Source organism: Xiphophorus maculatus, chromosome 8, assembly GCF_002775205.1.
Source record: "Xiphophorus maculatus strain JP 163 A chromosome 8, X_maculatus-5.0-male, whole genome shotgun sequence".
NCBI classification, from domain to species: domain Eukaryota; kingdom Metazoa; phylum Chordata; class Actinopteri; order Cyprinodontiformes; family Poeciliidae; genus Xiphophorus; species Xiphophorus maculatus.
This window is the reverse complement of record NC_036450.1, coordinates 13610478-13632937: the sequence shown is the minus strand read 5'-3', so window position 1 is coordinate 13632937 and position 22460 is coordinate 13610478. Positions and strand designations below refer to the sequence as shown.

General features: G+C 38.4%; 2 protein-coding genes across 3 annotated transcripts; both read left to right on the top strand.

The window, feature by feature from the left end:
- The first annotated feature begins 88 nt into the window (after positions 1-88).
- dgcr2 (DiGeorge syndrome critical region gene 2) lies at positions 89-14361 on the top strand. Of its 2 annotated transcripts, XM_005812807.2 has the most exons (11): positions 89-550; positions 4034-4066; positions 4822-4944; positions 7062-7148; positions 7226-7436; positions 8092-8168; positions 8240-8422; positions 8510-8713; positions 9345-9497; positions 9697-9933; positions 10684-14361. In XM_005812807.2, exons 1-11 carry the CDS (start codon positions 466-468, stop codon positions 10914-10916), a joined length of 1626 nt encoding a protein of 541 aa, XP_005812864.1. In that variant the 5' UTR covers positions 89-465; the 3' UTR covers positions 10917-14361. The 2 variants fall into 2 exon arrangements, with proteins under 2 accessions (XP_005812864.1, XP_023193981.1); XM_023338213.1 differs by lacking the exon at positions 4034-4066.
- An 893-nt stretch (positions 14362-15254) lies between these two features.
- Positions 15255-18930, top strand: LOC102225493 (carbonic anhydrase 15-like). The gene is made up of 8 exons (XM_014474021.2): positions 15255-15676; positions 15771-15800; positions 17221-17397; positions 17503-17648; positions 17752-17844; positions 17926-17992; positions 18432-18592; positions 18669-18930. Exons 1-8 carry the CDS (start codon positions 15625-15627, stop codon positions 18879-18881), a joined length of 939 nt encoding a protein of 312 aa, XP_014329507.1. The 5' UTR covers positions 15255-15624; the 3' UTR covers positions 18882-18930.
- Positions 18931-22460: the final 3530 nt, after the last annotated feature.

Genomic DNA, 22460 nt, shown 5'->3' with positions numbered 1-22460 from the left:
TCTTCCACCGCCTCTGTAAGCAGCGTTAAAAAGTTGCTCCCATTGTGGCTCCACCCGGCCCGCACATACACAGTGTCTGTTTGGGTATAATCTGGCAGACTCCGCCCCGGCAGCACCTCCAGCTGACGGTCTGCCTGTGCGCTGCCGAATGTTTGGAATTGTTGTGATGGGAGGCCGCAGCCATCTTGGATGAGCGCCGCTCTGCACCGAGTACCAACGGTCGACGGTGACGGTGGGGCAGCCAGCTAGCTATCGTTAGCTGCTGCTCGGAGAGATTAACCTCGCCTCTTATTGCGACTATGCTTTATTTGCGCCTGCTCTCTAGTCGACGCATTGTGTGGGCAAAAATGGGCACAAGTAGTTTTAAACGTTTTGCGGCTATAATTTAGAAAAGGGAAAGGCGTTGCTGAACCTCGGTATATTTTTACATTTCTGGATAGAGGAGTTACTATGAATGGAGGATAAATGTTGCCGAAGGCTGACAGCAGCAGTTTCGTCCTCCTCTTCTCTCTTCTCTTCGTTCTCACACTAACGGACCCACCACGGACAGGTAAATAAACCCAAGTTTGTTTATTTTTTGGGGGGCATGTGTTCCTGTTCCGTTTGCTCGACTAAAAAAAAAAAAAAGGTGGGAGAAACAGATTTACAGCTGCAGGTCAGGCGCAGCGGCCTGTTGGTCAGACCTGGGACTCTGGTAGTTTCCAACCTGTCTCCCTGCTGCTGCAGTTCGGGGTGCAGCTCCAGCTAGCTGTGTACGCAGTATCTGTATTTCACTCCAAAACTAGGTCACTTGCAACAGCAAGCAGATATGCATTTAGTTAAATGCAAAATATTGGACTTCATTGTTTTTATTTTATTATTTATGTATTGTTTTTAAATCAAAGCTGCTAACTTCGGTTAATTATACTTTAATTCCTCATTAAAATGGTGCACCCTAATTTAGTTTAATTAGTTAATTTAATCACTGCAATCTTAGGTTGGTCTTCTTCACCTAATCTGTAATTTAAAATGCATGAAAGGGATTCATCTCCCTGCATCACCAAACCTGGCTCACATTCATCTCCACCATTAAACACAACAGACTTGGTAGAAAAAATACTAACAGTTGTTACTGCTGTCGATAAAGATGATTTGGTTAAGCGAAAACCCTGTGTTGCAACACCTAAAAAGCATTACAGTAAAACCACAGACATTAAAAGTATTCTAAAATATGTTTGCTCTAAATAATGCACCACTTTACTGTAATACTACTCTATTATCTGTTTAGATGTCTTTTTTTTTATCAATCAAGGAAGTGTGGATTTTCCTCAACCAAAAGCATGTATTGGTGCTTTGAATGATCTTCTGTAAAAAGTTTTGTAAGCATCACCACAAGACAAATGCATCTGTGGTTTCCTTCAAGCTTGGTCTCGTGATCCCGCCAATTGTGTGGATTAGAGTAACCGTTATCAGTGGAGCTCAAGGATAAACTCATTATTGTTTGGCTCTAACCAGAGGACTGACCTCCTACCTAGAGAGCAAATTAAAAGGAAAAAGGACAACATTGTTTATATTTGTGTTGTGGGCATTTATTTGACCGCTTCTTTTCAGTTTGTAATCAAATTAGGTTTTTAGAGGGGTTAAAAGATGAGTCAGAGCTTTGCTGTTGTATTTCCATAGCTTTAGCCCTCAGTGTGAAGGTCATTTGTGTGCACATTTCATCAAGATGTCTAACGCTTTTGAGAACAATGTGTAGAGTTCACTCAGTGCATGTTTGGAAACGTCTGCTGGTTGTTTGGGTGATGATATTTTTCACAGTCTGTTACTGTCTTATCTACTTGAGAGCTACTTGACAAGGATTTTAAGTACTGAAAAAGAAACAAAATTGCTACTCATATAATTTAGGTGGATAATAAAAGTATTAATAGAACCTGCTTTAATTTTAGCAGGATGTTATTTAGCAATCATGCAGCCATTCGGCATCCATCAATTTTAAAACTCGTTGCATCCTTATTTTTACACAACAGATGTATTTCACAACACAAAGTCTTACAAAATGTAAGCTTACATCAAGGAAGTGTAAGCTTACATTTTGTAATGTTTACTTAGCTTAATTTAATATTTAATAGTGCAAAGTGTATTTTTAAAATAAGGAAACAGACTTTTATAAGTCAAGTATAAATTAAAAGGAGATAATCAAACAATAAACAATCTTTTTTTATGGTCGAACGATGGAAGCAACTCTTGCGTGTGCATCGTGCATAACACTGCACACTGTGGCGTAACCTTGTGCAACATTGTGGTAGGGTCTGGTACACATGATGGGCCTCTCAAGAGTTTCTGAGGTTATTTTCATGACCTCTGGTTTGCTCCAGTAATGTGGAGAATGGATTTTAGCATTAAACCGTGGCTGGCTGAAATACCACACAAGAGTTTGTTCTGACTACTTCAACTGGGGTGTTATGTTAGAGACTAAAATAAAATAAAATAGCGTACTGAAACTTCTCACAGCCAGCATATTTTGAAATAACCGTTTGCTGCAGGTTTTTGTGGACTTAAAATAGACTGAAGATTTGTGATTTACTCATTTAAAACATGAAAAAGTTCATTTCAGCTTTTGTCTGGCATCATTTTGCAACAATTAAATCTGTTAATTAATTGTTAATTCATTCAAATTAATTGTTCATAGGAAATATTAAACTGTGTATAAAGATCACTTTGATATTTATCTGTTGGGGTTCTCTGTGTGGTTGGGAAAAGGTTTTGGATTGCGTTATGCCCCCCTGTAGAAACCTGGAAAACACTCCTGATCCTCTTGACATTCCTGACTCAAATTAAGACCTTTTCTTAAAAAAAAAAACTTGTATGACTGGGCGATTCAATGTTTACTCATTCTGAAACGAGGTGAAAACAGATTTCTTTGAGAGAGATTTCTGTGAATAACATCTCAGCTACTGTCTGGAATATAATTTTATATATTTTTGAAGTTTCAATTGTTACTACCTCTACTTCTGCACGAACAGTGTTAACATTTCCTCATAAAATGAGGTAGTCCAGTGGTACTACTTACCTTTTGCATTCATCAAATCAGAACTGAAACTGAAGTTTGGGGAAAAAAATGTGATTATCAACTTCTTGTTAGTCCATTAAAATAGCAGAAGTGGCAAGCAATTTTTTACACAGTCAAAACTGTTCACTTTGGTTAGTTGTTGTTTTTTTTTTTTCCCCAGGCCACACTGGGCTGTAAATTGTCTACACATCAAAAAAATGTTTCTAAGTGAAAGAACACCGGTATTAAAATGTTGCTTATTTTTCACTCTTGTTTTCGCAAAGTGAGTTTCTGAAGGACAGCCTTGATAAGCCTTCTAACACAGAGTTAATAACTTTAAGGAAGTGACTCAATGTCCTAACAACACTTCTCTACAGCTTACTTTAAACTGGTGTTTGCTCCTGTTTTTGTTCGGAGCATTGAGCTGAATTTCAAGGATAATTCTGGCGTTTTTATTTTCCATTTTGACGTTACCCGTTGGTGAGTTTCCTCAGAAGGTTGCAGGGAGGTTCCATGTGTGAGCACAGCGGGGATTGGAGGTCATTTTACATGTGAAGATGAAACAGCCAGTACAGTCTCTCTTTCACTGTGAATATCGGTGTCGAGGCTTTAAAACATATTCAGGTTGTTCAACACAATAATGTGCACTTCCTAAATGCATTCTGCAAGCTGTGCACATAAAAATGAGCTGAGTTTTCAAAATTGACCTTGCAAAGCATGATCGTATGACTCAACTTGGTAACACTGCATGTGGCTGACATGCATTCACAATGTGGATCAGAAAGGGTTTGGGAAACTAGGATATGAATTATTTAAAATAATCTGTACTGATATTTAGGATGATGAAAATGTAAAAACATTTTTTTTTTGTTTGGCTTTGAACCATTGATTTATCACATCATACCATCATTAAACTTGCAATGTAGTGACTTATTTGAATTGTAGGAAAAAATGAAACAGTAATTAACTAGATAGTCATATTATTATTGTCTGTATTTATTTCAGGTCCACGGCTAGCTCTGGCAAGATTATTGTCAGGTAAGAAAGTTTTTTTTTTTTTTCTTTTTTTTTTCTGTATAGTTGAGTTATCGTTTTCTGAGAAAGGACCAGCATCCACAAAACGTTGTTTTACAAAATTGTCAGAATATTTTCCAATTAGGAAAGTTTTGTCTAAAGTCCTCTGTTACCCAATCCCTAAAATAGTTTTCTGAGAAGAAACTTAAAGGTCATATTTGAAGTAAAAACATGAAGCAATGAAGCTGACGGTTCAGTGCCTTTTGTCCTTATCGAATGTCATCGACTGTAGAGGTTAAGTTCTGGTCAGCTGAAGTCTTGAGGCTGTTCTTTTTTTTTTTTTTTTTTGATAACTTAATAAGAGCAGTATTGTTGTTTTTACTTCGGTGACCTGATCTTGGCAGTATGACGAATGATTCTTTGAAACAGATTGCCTTAACATGCTGTTTGACACAAAGCAGATGCCTGTTTGAAAATGTGCAGACAAGATCAAATTTGTCTGCAAATTTATGAATCTGTCTTTTATTATCACTCTTTTGGGAGATTAACATCTGTAGAGAACATGAGAAGAAGGCTGAATAGTTTCTAAAATAGTTTGCCCCACAGTTGACACCTGTTTGCAGCCATTTCAACCACCATCATCTATGATTTTAAACGCTTATTTTGCTACCTTTAAAGCTCTTCATGCGTATTTTATATCCCTGCTGTGTTTTTTCTTGTTTCAAAAGGTGTTCAAGTTGCACACATTTAACCACACAACCCATCTTGTTGTGTTTCAGAGCAGCGCTGCAACACTGGGCAGTTCGCCTGCCGCAGTGGGAAGATGCAGTGTATCCCGATGTCCTGGCAGTGTGACGGCTGGACAGCATGCGAGGACAAAAGCGACGAGATGGACTGTCCCCGTAAGTTCGACTCCCATTATACAGCCATTCTAACACCTGTGCTTCTGGAGCTTAGATTTCTCTGGGGGCCTGCAGCACACAGGATGTTTCAGGCATTAAAGATCAAATCACAGGCGAACAGCTTTTAAAAAAGAAATATGACTGCTCCTATGGTCCCTTCGGGATGTAGAGAAATTGCATCAATCTGTATTGTGTTGTGCATCTTTCATACATAAGGGCACATTTGGTGTATTCTTCCCTAGAGTTACTGTTTACTTTTGCAGTGAGTGATTAGTATCAACAAACCTCCATATTCCCCAAAAAGCATAAATATTAATAAACAAACAAATCAGGACTAGTGGTATAAAAACAGGATTATACAGGGTTTAAGTCTCTGTTTTTGTTTACCATTCTGTTGATCCCCTCACAGTGTATAGATGTTACAGAGCTAAGCCTTTTGACCGAAATCCTATTGTTTGTCCCTAAATCCTGACGTCTTATCCCCGGATCCCTGATTGCATAATAGGAATTATTAGAAGGATTGAGTACAGCGTGTGACCTCCATAAAGGAGTAGCTGTTCAGGCTTTGCGTTAATGCTGGTGGGGTACACCTGATTACAGTTTCACACTGGCCCCTTTTTCATTCTTCAATAAGGCTACAAACTCCTGAAGTAGAAGAAAATATGATCACGTTTTCATCTTCACATCTAACAATCCACCTGGAATTCAATATTTACAACCATTTAGAAATGTTAATTTTTTTAGTAAATTTTAAACAGAAGTATTTCTTTTGCTTGGTCATAATATGCAGAAGATGTGAAAACACAAGATAAGCTTAACGGATACTCGTGTAACCAAAGAAATGATTTCATTAGCAGGTGTAATTCCAGTTAATGGAGGCTTTGTTTTTGGAGCGGCGGCTGGGTTTCCCCCAGTGCATTATAAGCCTGGCAGGCCACCAGGCTTTACTTGTGCCCCCACCAGGATAAGCATTGCTTATTTATTAAAGTTTTTTTAATGTTTGCATTTTTAAGACTTTATAGCTGGTGCTCAGGTATTAATCTTCTCATCTTCAATAACACATAATTATAAAGTGATATTTTCAAGTTTCCTGTCAACTTTAAACATTTTTTAAATCAAAAACACGACGGACCGCTGGACAAATGACTGCCCCAACCACCGGGCTTAGTAAGTTTTCTGGGGGAAACCTTGTGCATTTTGGATCTTGAAGTCAGCGTTTGAAAGATTCTCAATTCTTGGCAAGTGTTCCAGTTGATTTATCAGACTCAGAAGTTGGATTATCACATTAACGTTGTAATCCACACAGCTGCTAAACCCAGACTATTACATTAGAGAGACATGACTCATTCTTCCAGAGAACTTTCCCCACTGCTCCAGAGTTTAGTGGCAGCATGCTTTATTTCACTCCATCTGAAGCTTTGCATTGTAACGACTGGATGCAGCTCTCCATGAAGCTGTTCTTGAGTTAATCTGAAGGCTGCATGACTTGTGGCGGTTTGGAGCTATGGCCTCTGTAGAAAGTTGGTGATCTTTGATTGGATTTTAGTGCCAGGTATAAACTTATCTATCAAAGGAAGTCCTGTCAGTAGAAATTACCTTCATGCTTATTAAACATCCCCTTTAAGATGCATTAACTTTTTTATTATGTGCTTCTGAAGGAACTCTGCTCCTGTGATTTTACAAGTGACCTTTAGCATGCTGCAAAGTAATCATTCGGCCTCTGGCTCCAAGAAGAGATAATGTATTCTTTTACTACACGGACATTTTTTGTCCATGTATATTTGCCTGCATCGACAGGCAAATATAGTCAGTTTCTCCTGATTTGCTACCACTTCGATGGCCTTGTTGCAGGAGGAGAGTTTGTTGTGTGTAGACAATGCCAGGCTTCTTCCGTCTGTCCAGATCTTAATCTCATTAAACTGCTAATCATACTTAGAAGAGGCTAAAATCTGCAAAGCTTTCCAGCTACTTTTCCTGTCCCCAGATCTGGGTCTTCCTGCTTGATCTTTTGACTCAAAGTTGATCGGTTTGGGTTGTGTAATTATCTTGTTCTTTGTTCCAGGGATCATATGTGTGGTCTGCAAGTGCAACTGACTGATAATCAAAATGTTTTGCAGTTATAAAGGCGGAGAGGTATCGCTTTGAGAATGGATACGAGAACGTAGAAGACGTCATCGGCGTGGCTCAGCCGGTTCGCTTCAACAGTAAGCATCTCACTTTTATCTCAGTGCTCCTGTAGCTTTATTCACTGCACCTGTCAAATTGTCCTCCCTACTTACAGAGAAGTGTCCCAACGGCTGGCATCACTATGAGAAGACGGCCAGCTGCTACAAAGTCTACCTGAAGAACGAGAACTACTGGAAGGCCGTGGATACGTGCCAGAAGGTTAATGGCTCCTTGGCTACGTTCGTGACCAGCGAAGAGCTCCAGTTCATACTGGAGATCGAGCTGGACTTTGACGACAAAGTGTGTGAGCGCAGAGAACAGTGCACGTGAGTTGATGTTTACTTTCTTACCTCGGGAACATTTACCTGAAGTTGATGCTCTGTAGGACTCTGTTGTTCTGACGGCTAATCAATTAATTGGATAAAACTGGTATATTCGGCAGATTTTTCATTGAAACTTTGACGTTTTTTTTAAATACAATATTAGAGATACTTTTAAAGATACAAACAACTAATTCAGTGTCTTTTTTTTTACATAAGATAAACATTTTCTTTTTTAAAATGCAATAATATAGCGTTCATTTAGTAAATTTGAACCTAAAACTTGAGGAATTTTAGTTTCAAAGACAAACCTGTGTGTATCTTAAAAACAAAATGTAGATGTATTTTGTCTAATTTACTCTTAATTACTGTTGTGAATATGTTTTTTCAGCAAACTGTGATTAATTAACGATTAATTGATTACTAAATTAGTTTACCATTATTTTAGTAATCAATTCATCCTGATTAATCGTTTCAGTCCTAATCCTCTGTCATTACTGACAGATTCAGATTTCTTTATATGATCCATAAATGTTTGAGCAAATGGACTCAGAGCTGATAGAGTGATAGCCTGCCGTCTAGTGGTGAAAATGTGTCAGTTCATGAACCCAGAAATAAGTCCTTGGACTCAGCATGTAGTAATGTAATATATCGTGTCCAGGTTTTGGGTGGGCTATCAGTATGTGATCACCAATCGAAGTCACACCTTGGAGGGCCGTTGGGAAGTGGCTTCGAAAGGTAATAAAGGAAGAAGAGTTGAATAGTCTGTGATCTGGGCTGGGCATTAAGGATGTGATGTTTCCTCACAGGGTCCATGCAGGTGATTTGGCCGCCTGAGGGCCTGGAGAAGTTTGGGGAGACCTCTCCCTCTCAGGACAACGTCTTCTGCGCCCAGCTGCAGCGCTTCCAGAGCAAGAGCATGAATGAACACGGCCTGCACAGCTGGGACGCTGAGAACTGCTACAAGAAGTTCCCGTTCCTCTGCAAGAGGAGTATGTGCTCACTCTGTTTGCTTCCAGATATGTCTATAATCAGCTGTTTCATTAATATTTCTTCATTTTTGGTTACTTTCTACACAGGGCAAACATGTGTAGATATAAAAGACAATGTAGTAAATGAGGGCTACTACTTCACCCCGAAGGGGGACGACCCGTGTCTGAGCTGCACGTGTCATGACGGCGAGCCAGAGATGTGTGTGGCGGCGCTGTGTGAGCGGCCGCAGGGCTGCACTCGCTTTCAGAAGGATCCCAAAGAGTGCTGCAAGTTCACCTGCCTGGATCCCGGTACTTGTGTTCATCTTTTGGTCTCTGCCGCTGTGTGTTTATACAAGGAAACTCTGAATATTTATACCTGTTACTGCAGAATCTTAAGTACTACAAGAAATGTAGACTTGGGCCGCAACTAGTGCAGTGAAAAAAATTATTCTAACATCCACATGTGAAAAGTTCTGCACTTTATGCTTGACTTGACATTAATACAGTCTAGGGCTGATCTGTTTGTTTTGGGGGATTAACCAATTAATAATTGAATAGAAAAAAACGTGTTGAATAGGAATTTTTTTTCTTTTTTCCAACAGCATTTGAACCAGTTTAAGCCAAAACTACGACACTTGGGGGGTTTAAGGCAGAACATACTTACAGACAAAGGCTGTTTTTTTTATTTTAAATACACATTGATTATATTTTTGGTACATTTTTGGCTTAATTATTACTTTCAGTATGTTGTTCTTTCAGCAAATGTCTTTTTTGGGTCCATATACTTCAGTTAACTGTTAATTGATTATAAAATTAGTAACGATTATTTCAATAATTGATTCATTGCAATTAATTTAAACTATTAACTAGTTGTACGGTTCCGATTGTGCTTAAATCCACAAACGAAATTCTTATTTATTTATTTTTTCTTTCCCCTCAGATGGCAGCACTCTGTTTGACTCGATGGCCAGTGGGATGAGGCTGATCGTCAGCTGCATCTCGTCCTTCCTCATCCTGTCGCTGCTGCTCTTCATGGTGCACAGACTTCGTCAGAGAAGACGCGAACGCATCGAGACTCTGATCGGAGGCAACTGTAAGCCTCAACCGATCAATATGATGTCATTTAGTTTAATCGGATGAATTGGGATAAATAACACACTATTTATAATCCTGTGACTGATTTGCAGCTTCGGCTTTTAATGATGCTGTTGTCTCTATTTAAGCTTTGATTAGTGGGCATTTTCTAACGACAGCAGTCACATTTCTCGTTTTTTTATGTTTGTTTTCCTCAGTGCACCACTTCAACCTCGGAAGACGAGTGCCGGGCTTCGACTACGGCCCAGATGCCTTCGGCACCGGTCTCACTCCTCTGCACCTGTCTGATGATGGCGAAGGCGGGGCTTTTCATTTCCAGGAGCCGCCTCCGCCGTACGCCGCCTACAAATATGCCGACATCCTTCACCCAGACGACCCCCCTCCTCCGTACGAAGCCTCCATCAACCCAGACACCTTCCTCTACGTGGACTTTGGTAAGGAACGTCCTTCCTCCTGTCCGGCTAGCCCGTCATGTGAACTGTAGAGCTAGCGAATATCTTATTGATTATTCTACCGATTTATGCTGACAATATGATTTAAAAAATTTGTCACATTCTGCAAAGCTTTCATTTAACCACTTAAGCTTTATTTGCATAATATTAGAAATGCTTTAAAAGGTGCAAATAAACATAATATAGCATTTTTTTTAATGAATTAGAACCAGGTGACGCTAAAATTATGTCACTTGAGGAGTTTTAGGTGAAAAACAAAAAACTGAGAGACAAAAGTCTTTTGATCTTAAAAGTATGTATATTATGAACTGTTTTGGCTTAATTATTGCTCTGAATATGTTGTTTTTGAGTCTGTATGCCCAGTTAACAATTAATCCATTACTAAATTAGTTGACGATTATTTCAATAATCTGATAAAAATATCTTGCTATACAAGAGCTTGTTTTAAGTTGATAATTCCATATAATGAAAAAGTACTAGTTCCACTGGCAGAATATTTCACTAATAACTTGTATTTTTTCATCAATATTAAGAAATTATTGACTTAAAATAAACTCATATTTCTTGCTGAAAGGTGACTTGTACATTATTTTAGTCTTATTTCAACTATAACAAGATATTTGCACTAGAAACTAGACCTGTAGGATTTAGTGTTTCTGCAGTGCATGTCTAATCGTTTGAGCCTGGCTGACCTCTGATCGTCTCCTCTCCGCTCTCCATCGTTGCCTCCAGGACACAGCGGAGTCTCTGTGGTGCCGAGCCAGATGAACTCTCTGGGCAACGGGCTCGAGGCCGAACTTCCCAACTCCCCCGCTCCAGCGCCCGTTTGTGTGCCATCGTCTCAAGAGAGGGAGGACTCCATAGACAGCAGCACCCTCCTGGTGGGCCCTGACACGCCAACAGATGGCCACGCCCCCGCCCCTCTGCCCGCAGACTGCACGTCCTCCCTCAGCACTGTGGTATAGGAGCGAAGGACAGAGCCGCACCCGGATCTCACTAGTCAGAACTGCAGGCTGTTGATGTCGGCTGCAGGGAACAGACTTGTATTTTGTACAGACGTATAAGAAGGAGCGGCGACTGTTTTCTTACAGTGGGGTTTTTCCTTCTGAAGACGAAGTGTTTGGTTTTGTTTGCTTTTTGAAGACACCGGCATCCGAGGGAGCAGCAAGGACTGATTCTGTACAAAAAAACCAAAAACATCCCAATAATTTGACATGGCTGCACTCCTTGTTTTGTTGCTGAGAAGCAGCCTAATTGGGTGAAACCCCGTCTGCTGTAAATGCTCCCTGAGGTTCAGACTCCATACCTGTGTGTTTCAGTCCCGCACAGCATCAAACTACCAACCCAGCTTTTGTTGCTTGTACGCTTTTTGTTGCGTCACACTTTGAAACGGCAGCGTCTTTACCGATCTCCGAACTACTATAGCATCCACACTGTCTGCTGCAGCATGACCTAGAGCTGATGAAACCCTTCATTTTTACAATCCGATCTAAGCAGCCGTCTTCCAGATTTATAGCGCAGATGTGCAGAAGCAGATGTTTTATAGCTCAGAAGGTGTCTGGTAGTCTACTATTGTTGGGTTTTTATCGGGTTACGCTGACAAAAAGCTTTAGATGTCAGAAGATGCTGGTTGTTTTCAGTTTGGTGTTACGTTTGTTTATTAATTTATGACTGCAGGCTGTAATTTTGGTTGCTTGTTGGAAACGTGTAAGCTGATTTTGATCAATGATGTGGCACAGACCTGGTTGCTGTATGGGTAAAGATTAGAGATGAAGGTGTTTCATAAAAGGAAAAAAAATTGATTTAAAAGATTTCTCCAATTATGAATTAAGTCGTGCTAACATTCAAATTTTGTACTATTTGTGGTCGAGCCGTTGTGTACAGTCTTCACGCATTGATTTGTGAGGTAAGCTCATCGACTGTCGCTTCCTTTCCATCCCAGAATGTGCCAACCAGGCGTGGGCTGGCATAACGTTTTCTTGGTAACATAATTTTAGTAAAAACATGTATATCAAGATGTTTTCATGCAACTGTGAAACAAAAAGGCAGCGTACAGCGTGATCTTAATGGTTTAATTAAAAACATACCTTTGTGTTGCTAAAACAATCTGAGATATTGGTTATTACAGGTATAATATTGTCACAGATTAAACTGGCTTTACTCTAAAATATTAAACAGAGAATAAACACAAACTATATATAGTAGCAGCTTTCAGCCAAACATGTCGATTGTTCACAATGTTCCTATTTAATCATGTAATTCTGGATGAGTATGGAAAATTCTTCATGATATTATCAAATCAAGGTGTGAGGTTTCCCCAAACTTTAATAATCTAAACAAATAAAAAGACTTTTTGCATTGGCATGCAGACAAATATTGACTTGCCACTCTAAGACCTGACCGGCTATAAAAGCAAACTCATTCTGAAGTTAATAAATTAGAAATATTTACAAACAACCTGATTTGTTGGTTGTATAATCCAAGGACAAATGAATGAAACGGTCCACGGATAAATGAAAAACATGAAGTACTTTTTGGCTTCTGGACCCTCTTAAAACGTGGTTTTTAAAATTTGCCTTTAGATGCCAAAAAAGCATTAATTACATTGATTTCTGGAGATGGATCAAAAGCTTTAGAGTCTTTATTTCATTACTGTACACATTAATGCTCAATTAAAAAAAAATCCATGTTTATTTGACTTTGAAATGGAGATAAGTTTGTTCAGTTTCCAAAAATATAGTGAACTATCCCTTTAACACACTGCTGAATTGTAAATCGACCAAATAATAAACCTCAACCTGGTCAATGTTCTTTTTACTGAAATGTTCAGCCTGTCATAAAATCTACCAGGAAAAAAATAATAATTTTGAAGTGTAAACTTTGTAGTAACCATGAGTGTAGAATATTTGAGCTTTTTGCCCAATTTAAAAACTCAGAAAACTGATCATTATCAGATCTGTCTAGCCTGCAGTCCGCTGCTTAACGTACAAGGCTGGCTAACTAGTTTTAAATCAAAAATATTTCCGAACGGCCTGATTTCTTGTCCTTTAAAATCCAAGCACAAGTTTAGTTCCTCAGCTCTACCTCTTCCTCTGGCATCTTATTAAAGGGAATTAAAATGGGTGGCCAGCCCATGCCTGCGTTGAAACCTCTGCAGAACACGACGGTTTCTGCAAAACTGTTGCTGTTCCTGTTTTGTCACTTTCTCTCTTTGATTAAATGTGTATTTAAAAAAAAAAAAAGTACGTTTGGAGCTAGTAAGACGACAATCGGATACATTCGAGGATGGATTCGACGGAGTTGGAGTTTTTTTTTGTTTTTTTTTTGTGGAGTTTCCTCCATCACCACCAGCAGCGTCCAAACTCATGATCCGCCCCCAAAAATGGTTTAAAATGTCTGACTCCGCATCTCATGTTCGAATGTACTGAATATATATATATAATACATGACTTTTTGTGCTCATCTTTAACAAATTTCTTTTTTTATTTTCTACTTTTTGCGTCGACAATCCACAGTGGATTATCCAGCAAACAGTCGTGTTTTCATACGCTGCCAAACGTGAGCATGTGTGTTTAACAGATGGTGTTCAGTTCTGTTTGCACCCTCTTTGTTTTGGGTTTCTTCTTGCTTTATGTACCTTTTGGTGCATGTTTTCTATGTGTTGGCATGCTGAGAGATAATTTTAGCACAACAGTGTACAGTAGATTTAAAGGCTCATACATGTAGTTCAGCGTTTTGTATGAACTGAAAGCCGAGGTGGGGGTGGGGGGGGATTGTAATGCAACTTATGCTACATTTCATTGTCTCTTATTTGACAGCCCTTAAATTAAAAACGGGGGGGAAAAAAACAAAGCTTGTGTTTTTCTGACGTGGATCTACATCTAATCTTAATAAGCTTCACTGCGAAATCCGAGCCGGGGCCACGATCCAAACTTTATGCTGGAGCCTTTTCAGACGTGACATTCATCCTCTTCAATTTTTTTTTTTTTTCCTTCTCCGTCAAGGAAATCCCTCCACCTGACCAAATGTCAGAGAGATTTAAGGTGGAATGCAGGGAAATCCCCCTCCCCACCCCGACCTAAACAGTGAGACGGGGGGGGGGGGGGGCCGCCCGGAGATTCAGATGATTTGAAGTAAGCGAATATGATGCAGCTCAGAGTGACTCGTACGGCAGCAGAGAGTGATACCCAGCTGGAGAGTGTTGTCTGGGATGAAAGGAGGCTTTGTGCCCCCAAACCCCGACGGAGCAACGAGTGACAGAATCAGGAAATTTATTCCTGATGAGAGAGACTTGAAGTGCAACGCTTAACATTCAGCTTAACAGGTTTGTGACGAAAATTGAGTCAAATTACAAAGCTGAGCATTCATTGGATTGTTTTTAAGGATCAGAAATAAAAATTTAAAAAAACATTTTTCTTCAGACTTGGATTATAAATTAACTTTTTAATGTTTTTTTTTTTATTGTATTCAAGCCATGAGATTAAAATTGTGGCTTTTATTTAGACTTCCACAATAAAATTACTTATTTTTATATTATTGGAGTTGGGCCATAACATTAAAATGCCGTTTTTAGATTTGGGCCATAAAATTTGCTTTTTTAAATTCATATTTACTTTAATGAAGTTAAACTATAAAAATGATTTTTTAAATTTTTTTATTTATGGATCATAAAATTACTTTTTGACTTACTGTATTTATTTTGTTGCATTCAAGCCATGAAATTAAAATTTGTTATAATTTTTTTCATCATGCAATGAGATTACTTTTTTTTACTTATATTTATGTTATGGAGTTAAACCATAACATAAATATAAACTTTTTTTTTGTTTGTTTTTAATATTTGGGCCATAAAATCAGCTTTTTAAATTTATCTTTACTTCTTTGGAACTAAACTAAAATTAAAATGCCTATTTCCCTCCCCTTTTTCGTAGATATAAACCACAAAATAAACTATTTTAATTTCCTTATAATCCTCAAGTCATTAGATTTTTTTTAATTTATTTTCAGTATTATACCATAAAACTACCTATTCTTACATTTAAATTATTGAATTTAGACCAAAGCGTTAAAATGTTTCTTTATTTTTTTCTCTTTGTTTTCTTTTTTTTTGTTTTGGATTTGGGCCATAAAATTTGCCTTATAATTTTAAAACTAAACTATAATTAAAATGTTTTTGGGGTTTTTTTTCTTAAGATTTACACCATAAAATGACCTAATTTGATTTATTTATGTCGTCTTACGACTATATCTTAACTTGGACCATTAAAAAAAAAAAAAAAAGTATTTAATTGATCAGATTAAATAATAAAATAATTTGTATTAGACCATAAAATAACAATGTAATTCAGTGTGTTTATGTACATTTAGAGCATAAAAATACCTTTATACCCACATTGATGCATAGATAAAAGCACATCCTCTGGCTCTCATGAATGGCTCTTGTTACTAGTCACTGAGCATCTCCGATGGCCTCGGGGAGGAGGGGTGAAGCCGTCCTCACATCAATGAGGCTGTTGATCAGAAAGGCCCACTGGACTGGTAATGACACAGTTCACTGATCAGTCCCAGAGAAAATAAAACTCAGCTTTCACCACCCACCCTACTTAAGCCGGACGTTCCTGCAGATCTGTCTTCATTCTACCTCAACGCACTGAGACGGCTGCCTGAGCCACCATGCAGCGGAGCGCGGCTCTCCTCATGCTCCTGCTCCTGTGCGCTGATTCGCGTAAGAGTCCAAGTTGATATCAAAAGCTTTGCTTCTGGTTAGTTAGGTTTAAGGAAACATCTGGTTGATTGTGCTGGTTATTTGTGTCTTCCAGAGGACTATTGCTATGATGAGCCAGACTGTGGTAAGTAAACAAACTATTGGTTTGGTGACTGACGACGAGGGTAGGTTTACATTTGGATCCATCATTTTAGCAGCTTTATGTCTGTAAATCTTTTAATTCAGGACTAAATTTATAGACAGTAATTAGCCTGTTGAACCAAAATATAGTAAAACATTTCATCTCCAAACAACTTGGTAGACTTTAAAGCTTTCGATGCAAATTTCTCTTGTGCTAAAGTTGTTTTGCGTCCCGATTTGATCCTGTCCTCCATGTTAGCTCAGCAGCATCTGATGCTACAGATTGAAGCTGTTGATCCTCTCAGCTTTCTATTAAACAGCTTCTGTAGATTTTGTTTTATCTCCTCACAGTTAACAGAGACTTTCAGATTTATTTCAGCAAGTTTTATTATTGAAACTATGATTTTCTTTTTACTCTCTTAAACCACCTTGTGGTTCCTGAAGAACATAAAAACCTACGAATGCATGTAGGCTCAAATATAGTCATAAACCCTCACTAATATTTGGTTAAATGTCCTTAAGTGACTGGAAACTATTTACTTTTTGCTGCTATCATCTCTTAGGTTTATTCAAGTACATCCAAAAAATGCTCAGTAGAGCTACAGAGGCACCAGAGTTAAAAGCCTGCTTTACATATAGTTGTTTTTTGTTTGTATTTATAGTTTTATATTTTTAAATGGTCCTCATGTGCCCCTTTTTCTAATGGCCCCCTGGGCAGCTGCCTATATGGTCACCACTGTTTCCTTTTGAAGATTTTGATTTAAAGTGCAGTTAAATAATTTAGTCCCATAATCTCAGGTTTGCAAGCAAGTTTGAAGGTGTTGATTTTAGGAGAAATCACTTCTTTCTTATTTGGCGCCGTCTTAGTCAGTGTTGATGCTTCACACCTCCCAGGTTATCAGCTTTAGCCTTGGTGGTTACCAAGGCTGAATCCTAATAAACCTTATTTCAGTTAAGTGGGAAATGATACGAAACACACACCTAAAGCTGTTTTAGAATGACAATGACAAAAATCAGATTGATTTCATGGAAAAGCCGTCATCCCAATGCTATCAATAGTATATTTCTGACAGTATAATGTCTATTAAAGTGTAAAAGGTATAATCGTAACCTTCAATTTCAGAGAAAACCTGCATTAAGCTGGTACTTGTGGACCATATTTTTGTTTTTAACATTTATTGAAACAATGGGCCACACATGGGGCCCACACAGGTATTCTGGCAAGAAGGAGGGTTTGAATTAGTTCTGGAGTCAGGGTTATCTGACCTGAAAATCATGTGTAAAAAGATCCCCTGAAAATTACATATTTTTTGATACTTTCCTTGCTCTCTTTTTGCTTCTTGAAACACATATTTAACTTTTACCTTCATCCTGTTCTGGAGAGTCCAGTGGACTCAGTGATTCTCTCCTTACCTCTGCACCAGATCCATATTCATGGGGCGACTCCTTCCCTTCATGCCACCCTTTACTCGAGCGCCACCACTCCCCCATCAACCTGGACCAAAACTTGGTCCGAAACGACTCCTTGGGGCCGTTGCATCTTGAGGGTTTCGACGCGGTCCAAGCAGGCCACTGGACGCTTGAGAACGACGGACACTCTGGTGAGCATCCCACAGATTCTCCTCACCGACAGAGAGTTCCCGTCGTGTTCAGTGTTGGATTTGACATCCGTGTTGTGTCTTTCCTCCCCCCTCCTCCTCCTTCAGTTTTGCTACAGGTTGGCAGCGGCATGGCTGTGAGCGGCGGAGGTCTTCCAGATGTTTACCACACCGTCCAGCTGCACTTCCACTGGGGAGGCCTGGCGACGAACGGCTCTGAGCACACGGTGGACGGGCGCAGATATCCGATGGAGGTACAGTATGGTCAGTAGGCAGCTCCACTCCGTCTGTTTCAGCAGGCTGCCGCGCCGCAGCCGCCCCTTAACGCCTCTGCGCCGGTTTTGATGTCGTCCACAGATGCACGTAGTCAACATGAAGTCCGTCCACCCCAATGAGTCTGCAGCTCTGGACGATCCAACAGGATTTGCTGTTCTCGGCTTCTTCATTGACGTTAGTTGATGAAAACATACAACAGCTTCAGTTATAATGTGGCTGCAATTTTTTTGCATAAGGTTGTGTGTTTTGTTGCAGGTTGTTTATGCAGACAATGTTCATTTTGGACACATTTCCCAAAAACTGTCTTCTGTAGCGTACAGAGGTTAGACTCACCACTTACAACCACGTGCTGCTGCACTGAAGAAACTAAATTTGACCGAGTATTTTTGGTCTAGTTTCCAGTGCAAAACATCTTAAAACACTTGAAATAAGACAAAACTAAATTCCAAACAAGTTTTCAGCAAGATACAGGAGCTTATTTTAAGTAAATAAATCCTTAAATTTCATTTTTATAAAAGTACAAGCTTCACTTCTAACAAGACATTTTTCTCTTCTTATAAGAGAAATAATCTGCCAGTGCTAGAACTTTTTCGTCAATATTTAGGAATCACTGACTTAAGATTTTTGCTGAAAAGTTACTTGTGGGTTTGTTTTGTCTTATTTCACGTGCATTAAGATATTTTCACTAGAAACTAGAACCAAAGTACTTGGTAAGACTTTGTTTTTGCAGGTTTCTAACATGGCTGCATCTTTTCCTCAAGGCCAGACGACTAAAGTAAAGCCATTCCCTCTGCTGAGTCTCCTGCCGAAGCACAACATGAGTCAGTATTACCGTTATTCTGGCAGCCTCACCACCCCACCCTGTTCTCAGGCCGTAGTTTGGACTCTCTATGAGGTCCCCATCTACATCTCCTGGTCCCAGGTTGGTTCTGATTCCTAAAAAATATCACAGGATTCCTGCCTGGCTGTTTAAAAAATAAATAAAATTTCTTTCCCAGCTGGCTCAGTTTACCTCACAGATCTTCTCGACAGAGGAAGACGCAGAGCAGGTGACGCCTCTGCAGAACAACTTCAGACACGTCCATCCCACCTTCAGCCGCACCGTGTCGGCCTCCAGAGACGCTGGGCTCCTGGGGGGGGCGGCCGGTCGACCGATCTGGTCAAATCTGCTGCAGGTCATCGTCCTGGGCGGTTTCATCTTTAAACTTTAACGCTCCTGTTTTCCCACAATGATGTCTGAGATTTCTATAAAAACCTCACTGGAAAGTGTCAAAGGGTCCCTTGTCTTTGTTTTGGTGTTTTCTTTTAAATCTGATTCCTAGATAGGTTCTTATTTTGTATATTTTTACATGAACTAGGCCAAAAAAGGGGCCTAACATAGTAGAATGGTGTTCTAATAACATCAAACTGATGTTGCTTTCCCTTTATTTATATAGATTTCTCATTAAAGTAGGAGGTAAAGTTGGGAAAAATCCTCCATGAAATGGATGAAAATATAATATATTATTGTAACCTGGCCCAAAATATTGTTTTTGTTCTTTAATAGCCAAACTTATTAAAGATCAAAAACAGAATGTTACAGACCAAATCTCGTCATTTTATGACGATAAACGTCCAAACCTTTGCTCTGAATGAGGTCCAGCTCACCAGAAACAGTGTAAAATGATAATTAAAAAAAAACAAATCAACCAATATCTTCTAAAAATGCTCAAACTTTGCCTCCTTTTTTAATGTTGCAACCTGAAGCAATTTATTTTATTCAAATATTACTTGAGTGGCTCTTCTGTTGTCACTCTGGCTGCGTGTTAAGAGAACCTCACACTTTGGAAGCCTGTAACTTATTTTGTAATTATAATTATTCTGTATTTAACTTTCTTCCATCATCCCTCTCGGCATGATGCTGCCACAGCTGTGTTTCACTGGCAGATGTGTGGAGCCTACAGCGAATTATCGTTTTCCCAACTGAGCTGTGGGTCTCTGCAGCTCCTCCACAGTAACCATGAACATCTTGGTCCTGTCTATTTTTAGAGAACATTTTTGCAGTTTAGCTTCTGTTATGTCACAACAATAAATATAAAACAGCTGTTGTATATTAAATGTTACAACAGTTTCACTTTAACTGGATCTTGCACTATATATATATATATATATATATATATATAACAACCGACCTCTTTAACAGATGCATCTGCTTTTAAAATTAAACTTTAAACAAGAAAAATTACATAAAATTTGACTTTAAAACATTAGAGAAAGTCTAAAGTTTTAATTCAAAACACAACATAAATGTTATTTAGTCTAAGCATGGGGACAGAATAACATTAAATGACTTATGCATTCCAACAATTTAGTCAAGTCAGATTAGCATTAATTCAACATATTTTTACTCAAGTAAAAGTAAGAAAGTGTTTGGTAAGAAGATTACTCAAGTTATTTGATTTAATATTTATAAATTAAATCAGACATAAACAACAGAGTTATGTGGAAAAATTTGGTACTTTAAAGACTAAAATGAAAAAATTATATATATAATTACAATATAACAAATTAAGACCGAAGAAACACTTTTCCAAATATAATCTTCTTCCCTTACAGATTTGCTGTATCTAGTTTGACCTTGAAATGTCTCAGCAGGCTTAGTAGATACAAACTAACATCCTTGTGTTGCAGTAGTTTTCATTTTATTATGCTAATCGGTTAAAATAGTTTCCATCTAAGGAAAAGAGCAAGCATGTGGTGACTGTGGAAAGGACTCAGGAAACAAAATGTAATTTAAATGGACGCACACATGGAACAAGCCAATCAGGAGAGGACCTTCAGGCAATGTAGCCAATTAAATGAAAGAGAGCCAGAGATTATCCAATCCGTTTGTGTCACACTCTTTGGTTTGATCTGATGAATATTCAGCATTGAACGTTATACTGAAAAATATGCCAGGTTTTAATTAAAAGGAAACAGAGGCTAAACCTATTACTTTACAATTTTCTCTGATATAAATCAGACAAATACCAGGTCCTGTGCAGCTTCAGGTCACTTCATACAAACAAAATAAAACAACTTAGGATACCAGAAAAAACATCGTCAATATGAGAAAATATCCTAAAACTTTGTAAACAATGCTTTACTTTTAACCTACATGATAATATTTACTCCCATCTTTTCTGAGAATCATTTTCAGACCATTTTTGTCCAAACTTTAGGATGTTACTGCAGTGACTTCTGGCTCGTAATGTGGGGTTTGTTTCATAAATCTGAGAACACGGAGCAGCATTTTATGATTCGGACCAATCAGTTCGAGCTCAGCAGATGGAGACGGGTGTGAGTTTGGCTCCCATGCTGCTTCGCTCGGCCCTGCCTCTCCGCTTGTGGTCACACCATCCTGTCACACACACACACACACACACACACACACACACACCTACACACACACTCCTGATTAATGCTACTATGTTATTCTGAACAAGTGGAATAATTTCACGACTTTCAGACATAATCCATACCTAAAAATTCAGACATATTTAAAATCTTCTTCCTTGCTTCCGATACAAATTCTGATGTTCATCCAATCGGATTTTACTTGAGGCTTAAGTTTATATACCTGATTTCTGAGAACCAATCAGAAGAACAGGGACATTTTCTGGCCACAGATAAATATAGATCCGTTCCAGATGACTTCGTTATCTATAATGGGGCAGGATTTCACAGGACTGCATAGAGAAATAACCAGATTCCTCAAAATTTAACAATCTTTCACGTTGTTTGAGAGAACAAAAACACAGTTGGGTTATTTTCTGTTTTTTCAGTAAGTCTGGGAACAAAACTAAGCTGAGGTTGGTTTCCAATCCAGTTATGTGGTAAAAGACACACATATTTCGTTTTATTTTTTTATTGTGTGTAAGATTGATCAGCTCTACTATAAAACAATAATTCTGTGTACTGAATTAATGGAAGTGAAACACTGGAGGACTAGACACCAAAAAAGTGTAGTGGTCCCTTTAAAACATGGCACAAAATCCAGTTTTTTAAAACCAAACCACTTGATTCATTTTACCAAAATTTGAGTTGTTTCATTTGAGAGATGATGGGTAAAGATTAAATATAAGAATCGATAAGAAGCAGCTTATTCTTCAGAAATTAAGATTTTATTTTAGATAACAGAATAAGAAATAAAGTTTTGAATTCAAGACTGTAAAAACCCAGAAATAAATCAGATTCAGTGACGTTTGTCCTCTCCTTTCTTAAATTCATATTAAAATTATATTATGCATGTAATGTTCTCTAAACTGTGTTAAGATGCTATAAATGTATAAGAATGGCACTCCTTGCTACATTAAAGAAACAACCACTGTTTATGGATGTATGCAAAAATTTATTTGTTATTTTTTTCTTTTTCATACACTTATAATAAATAGACACGAGAAACGGGCTGAAACTTCAGTCCTCTTCCCGGTGCCATTTCTGCACCTTTTTTTTTTTATTTTCCACACTGCAAAGAGTTTTTCATAGAATTTACAACAAAATTAAAAAAAAAACAAAAATAACAGGAGCTTGACACAAGCTGAATATCCTGCTACCAGCTGACGAGCTCAGCGCTCGCCCCCTTTATGATACGCACACATCCGAGCTGTGTTCAAGTAGCAAATCCCAAGAAACAAAAAATATATATATATATATTTATATATTTATATCATATTCACAGTTAAGCTACTTACACGTTTTAGGATCTCAAAGCAAATGGGCAGAAAACGAAGACGTTTCCACAAGAAACAATCTTTCAAAAAGGGAAGTGG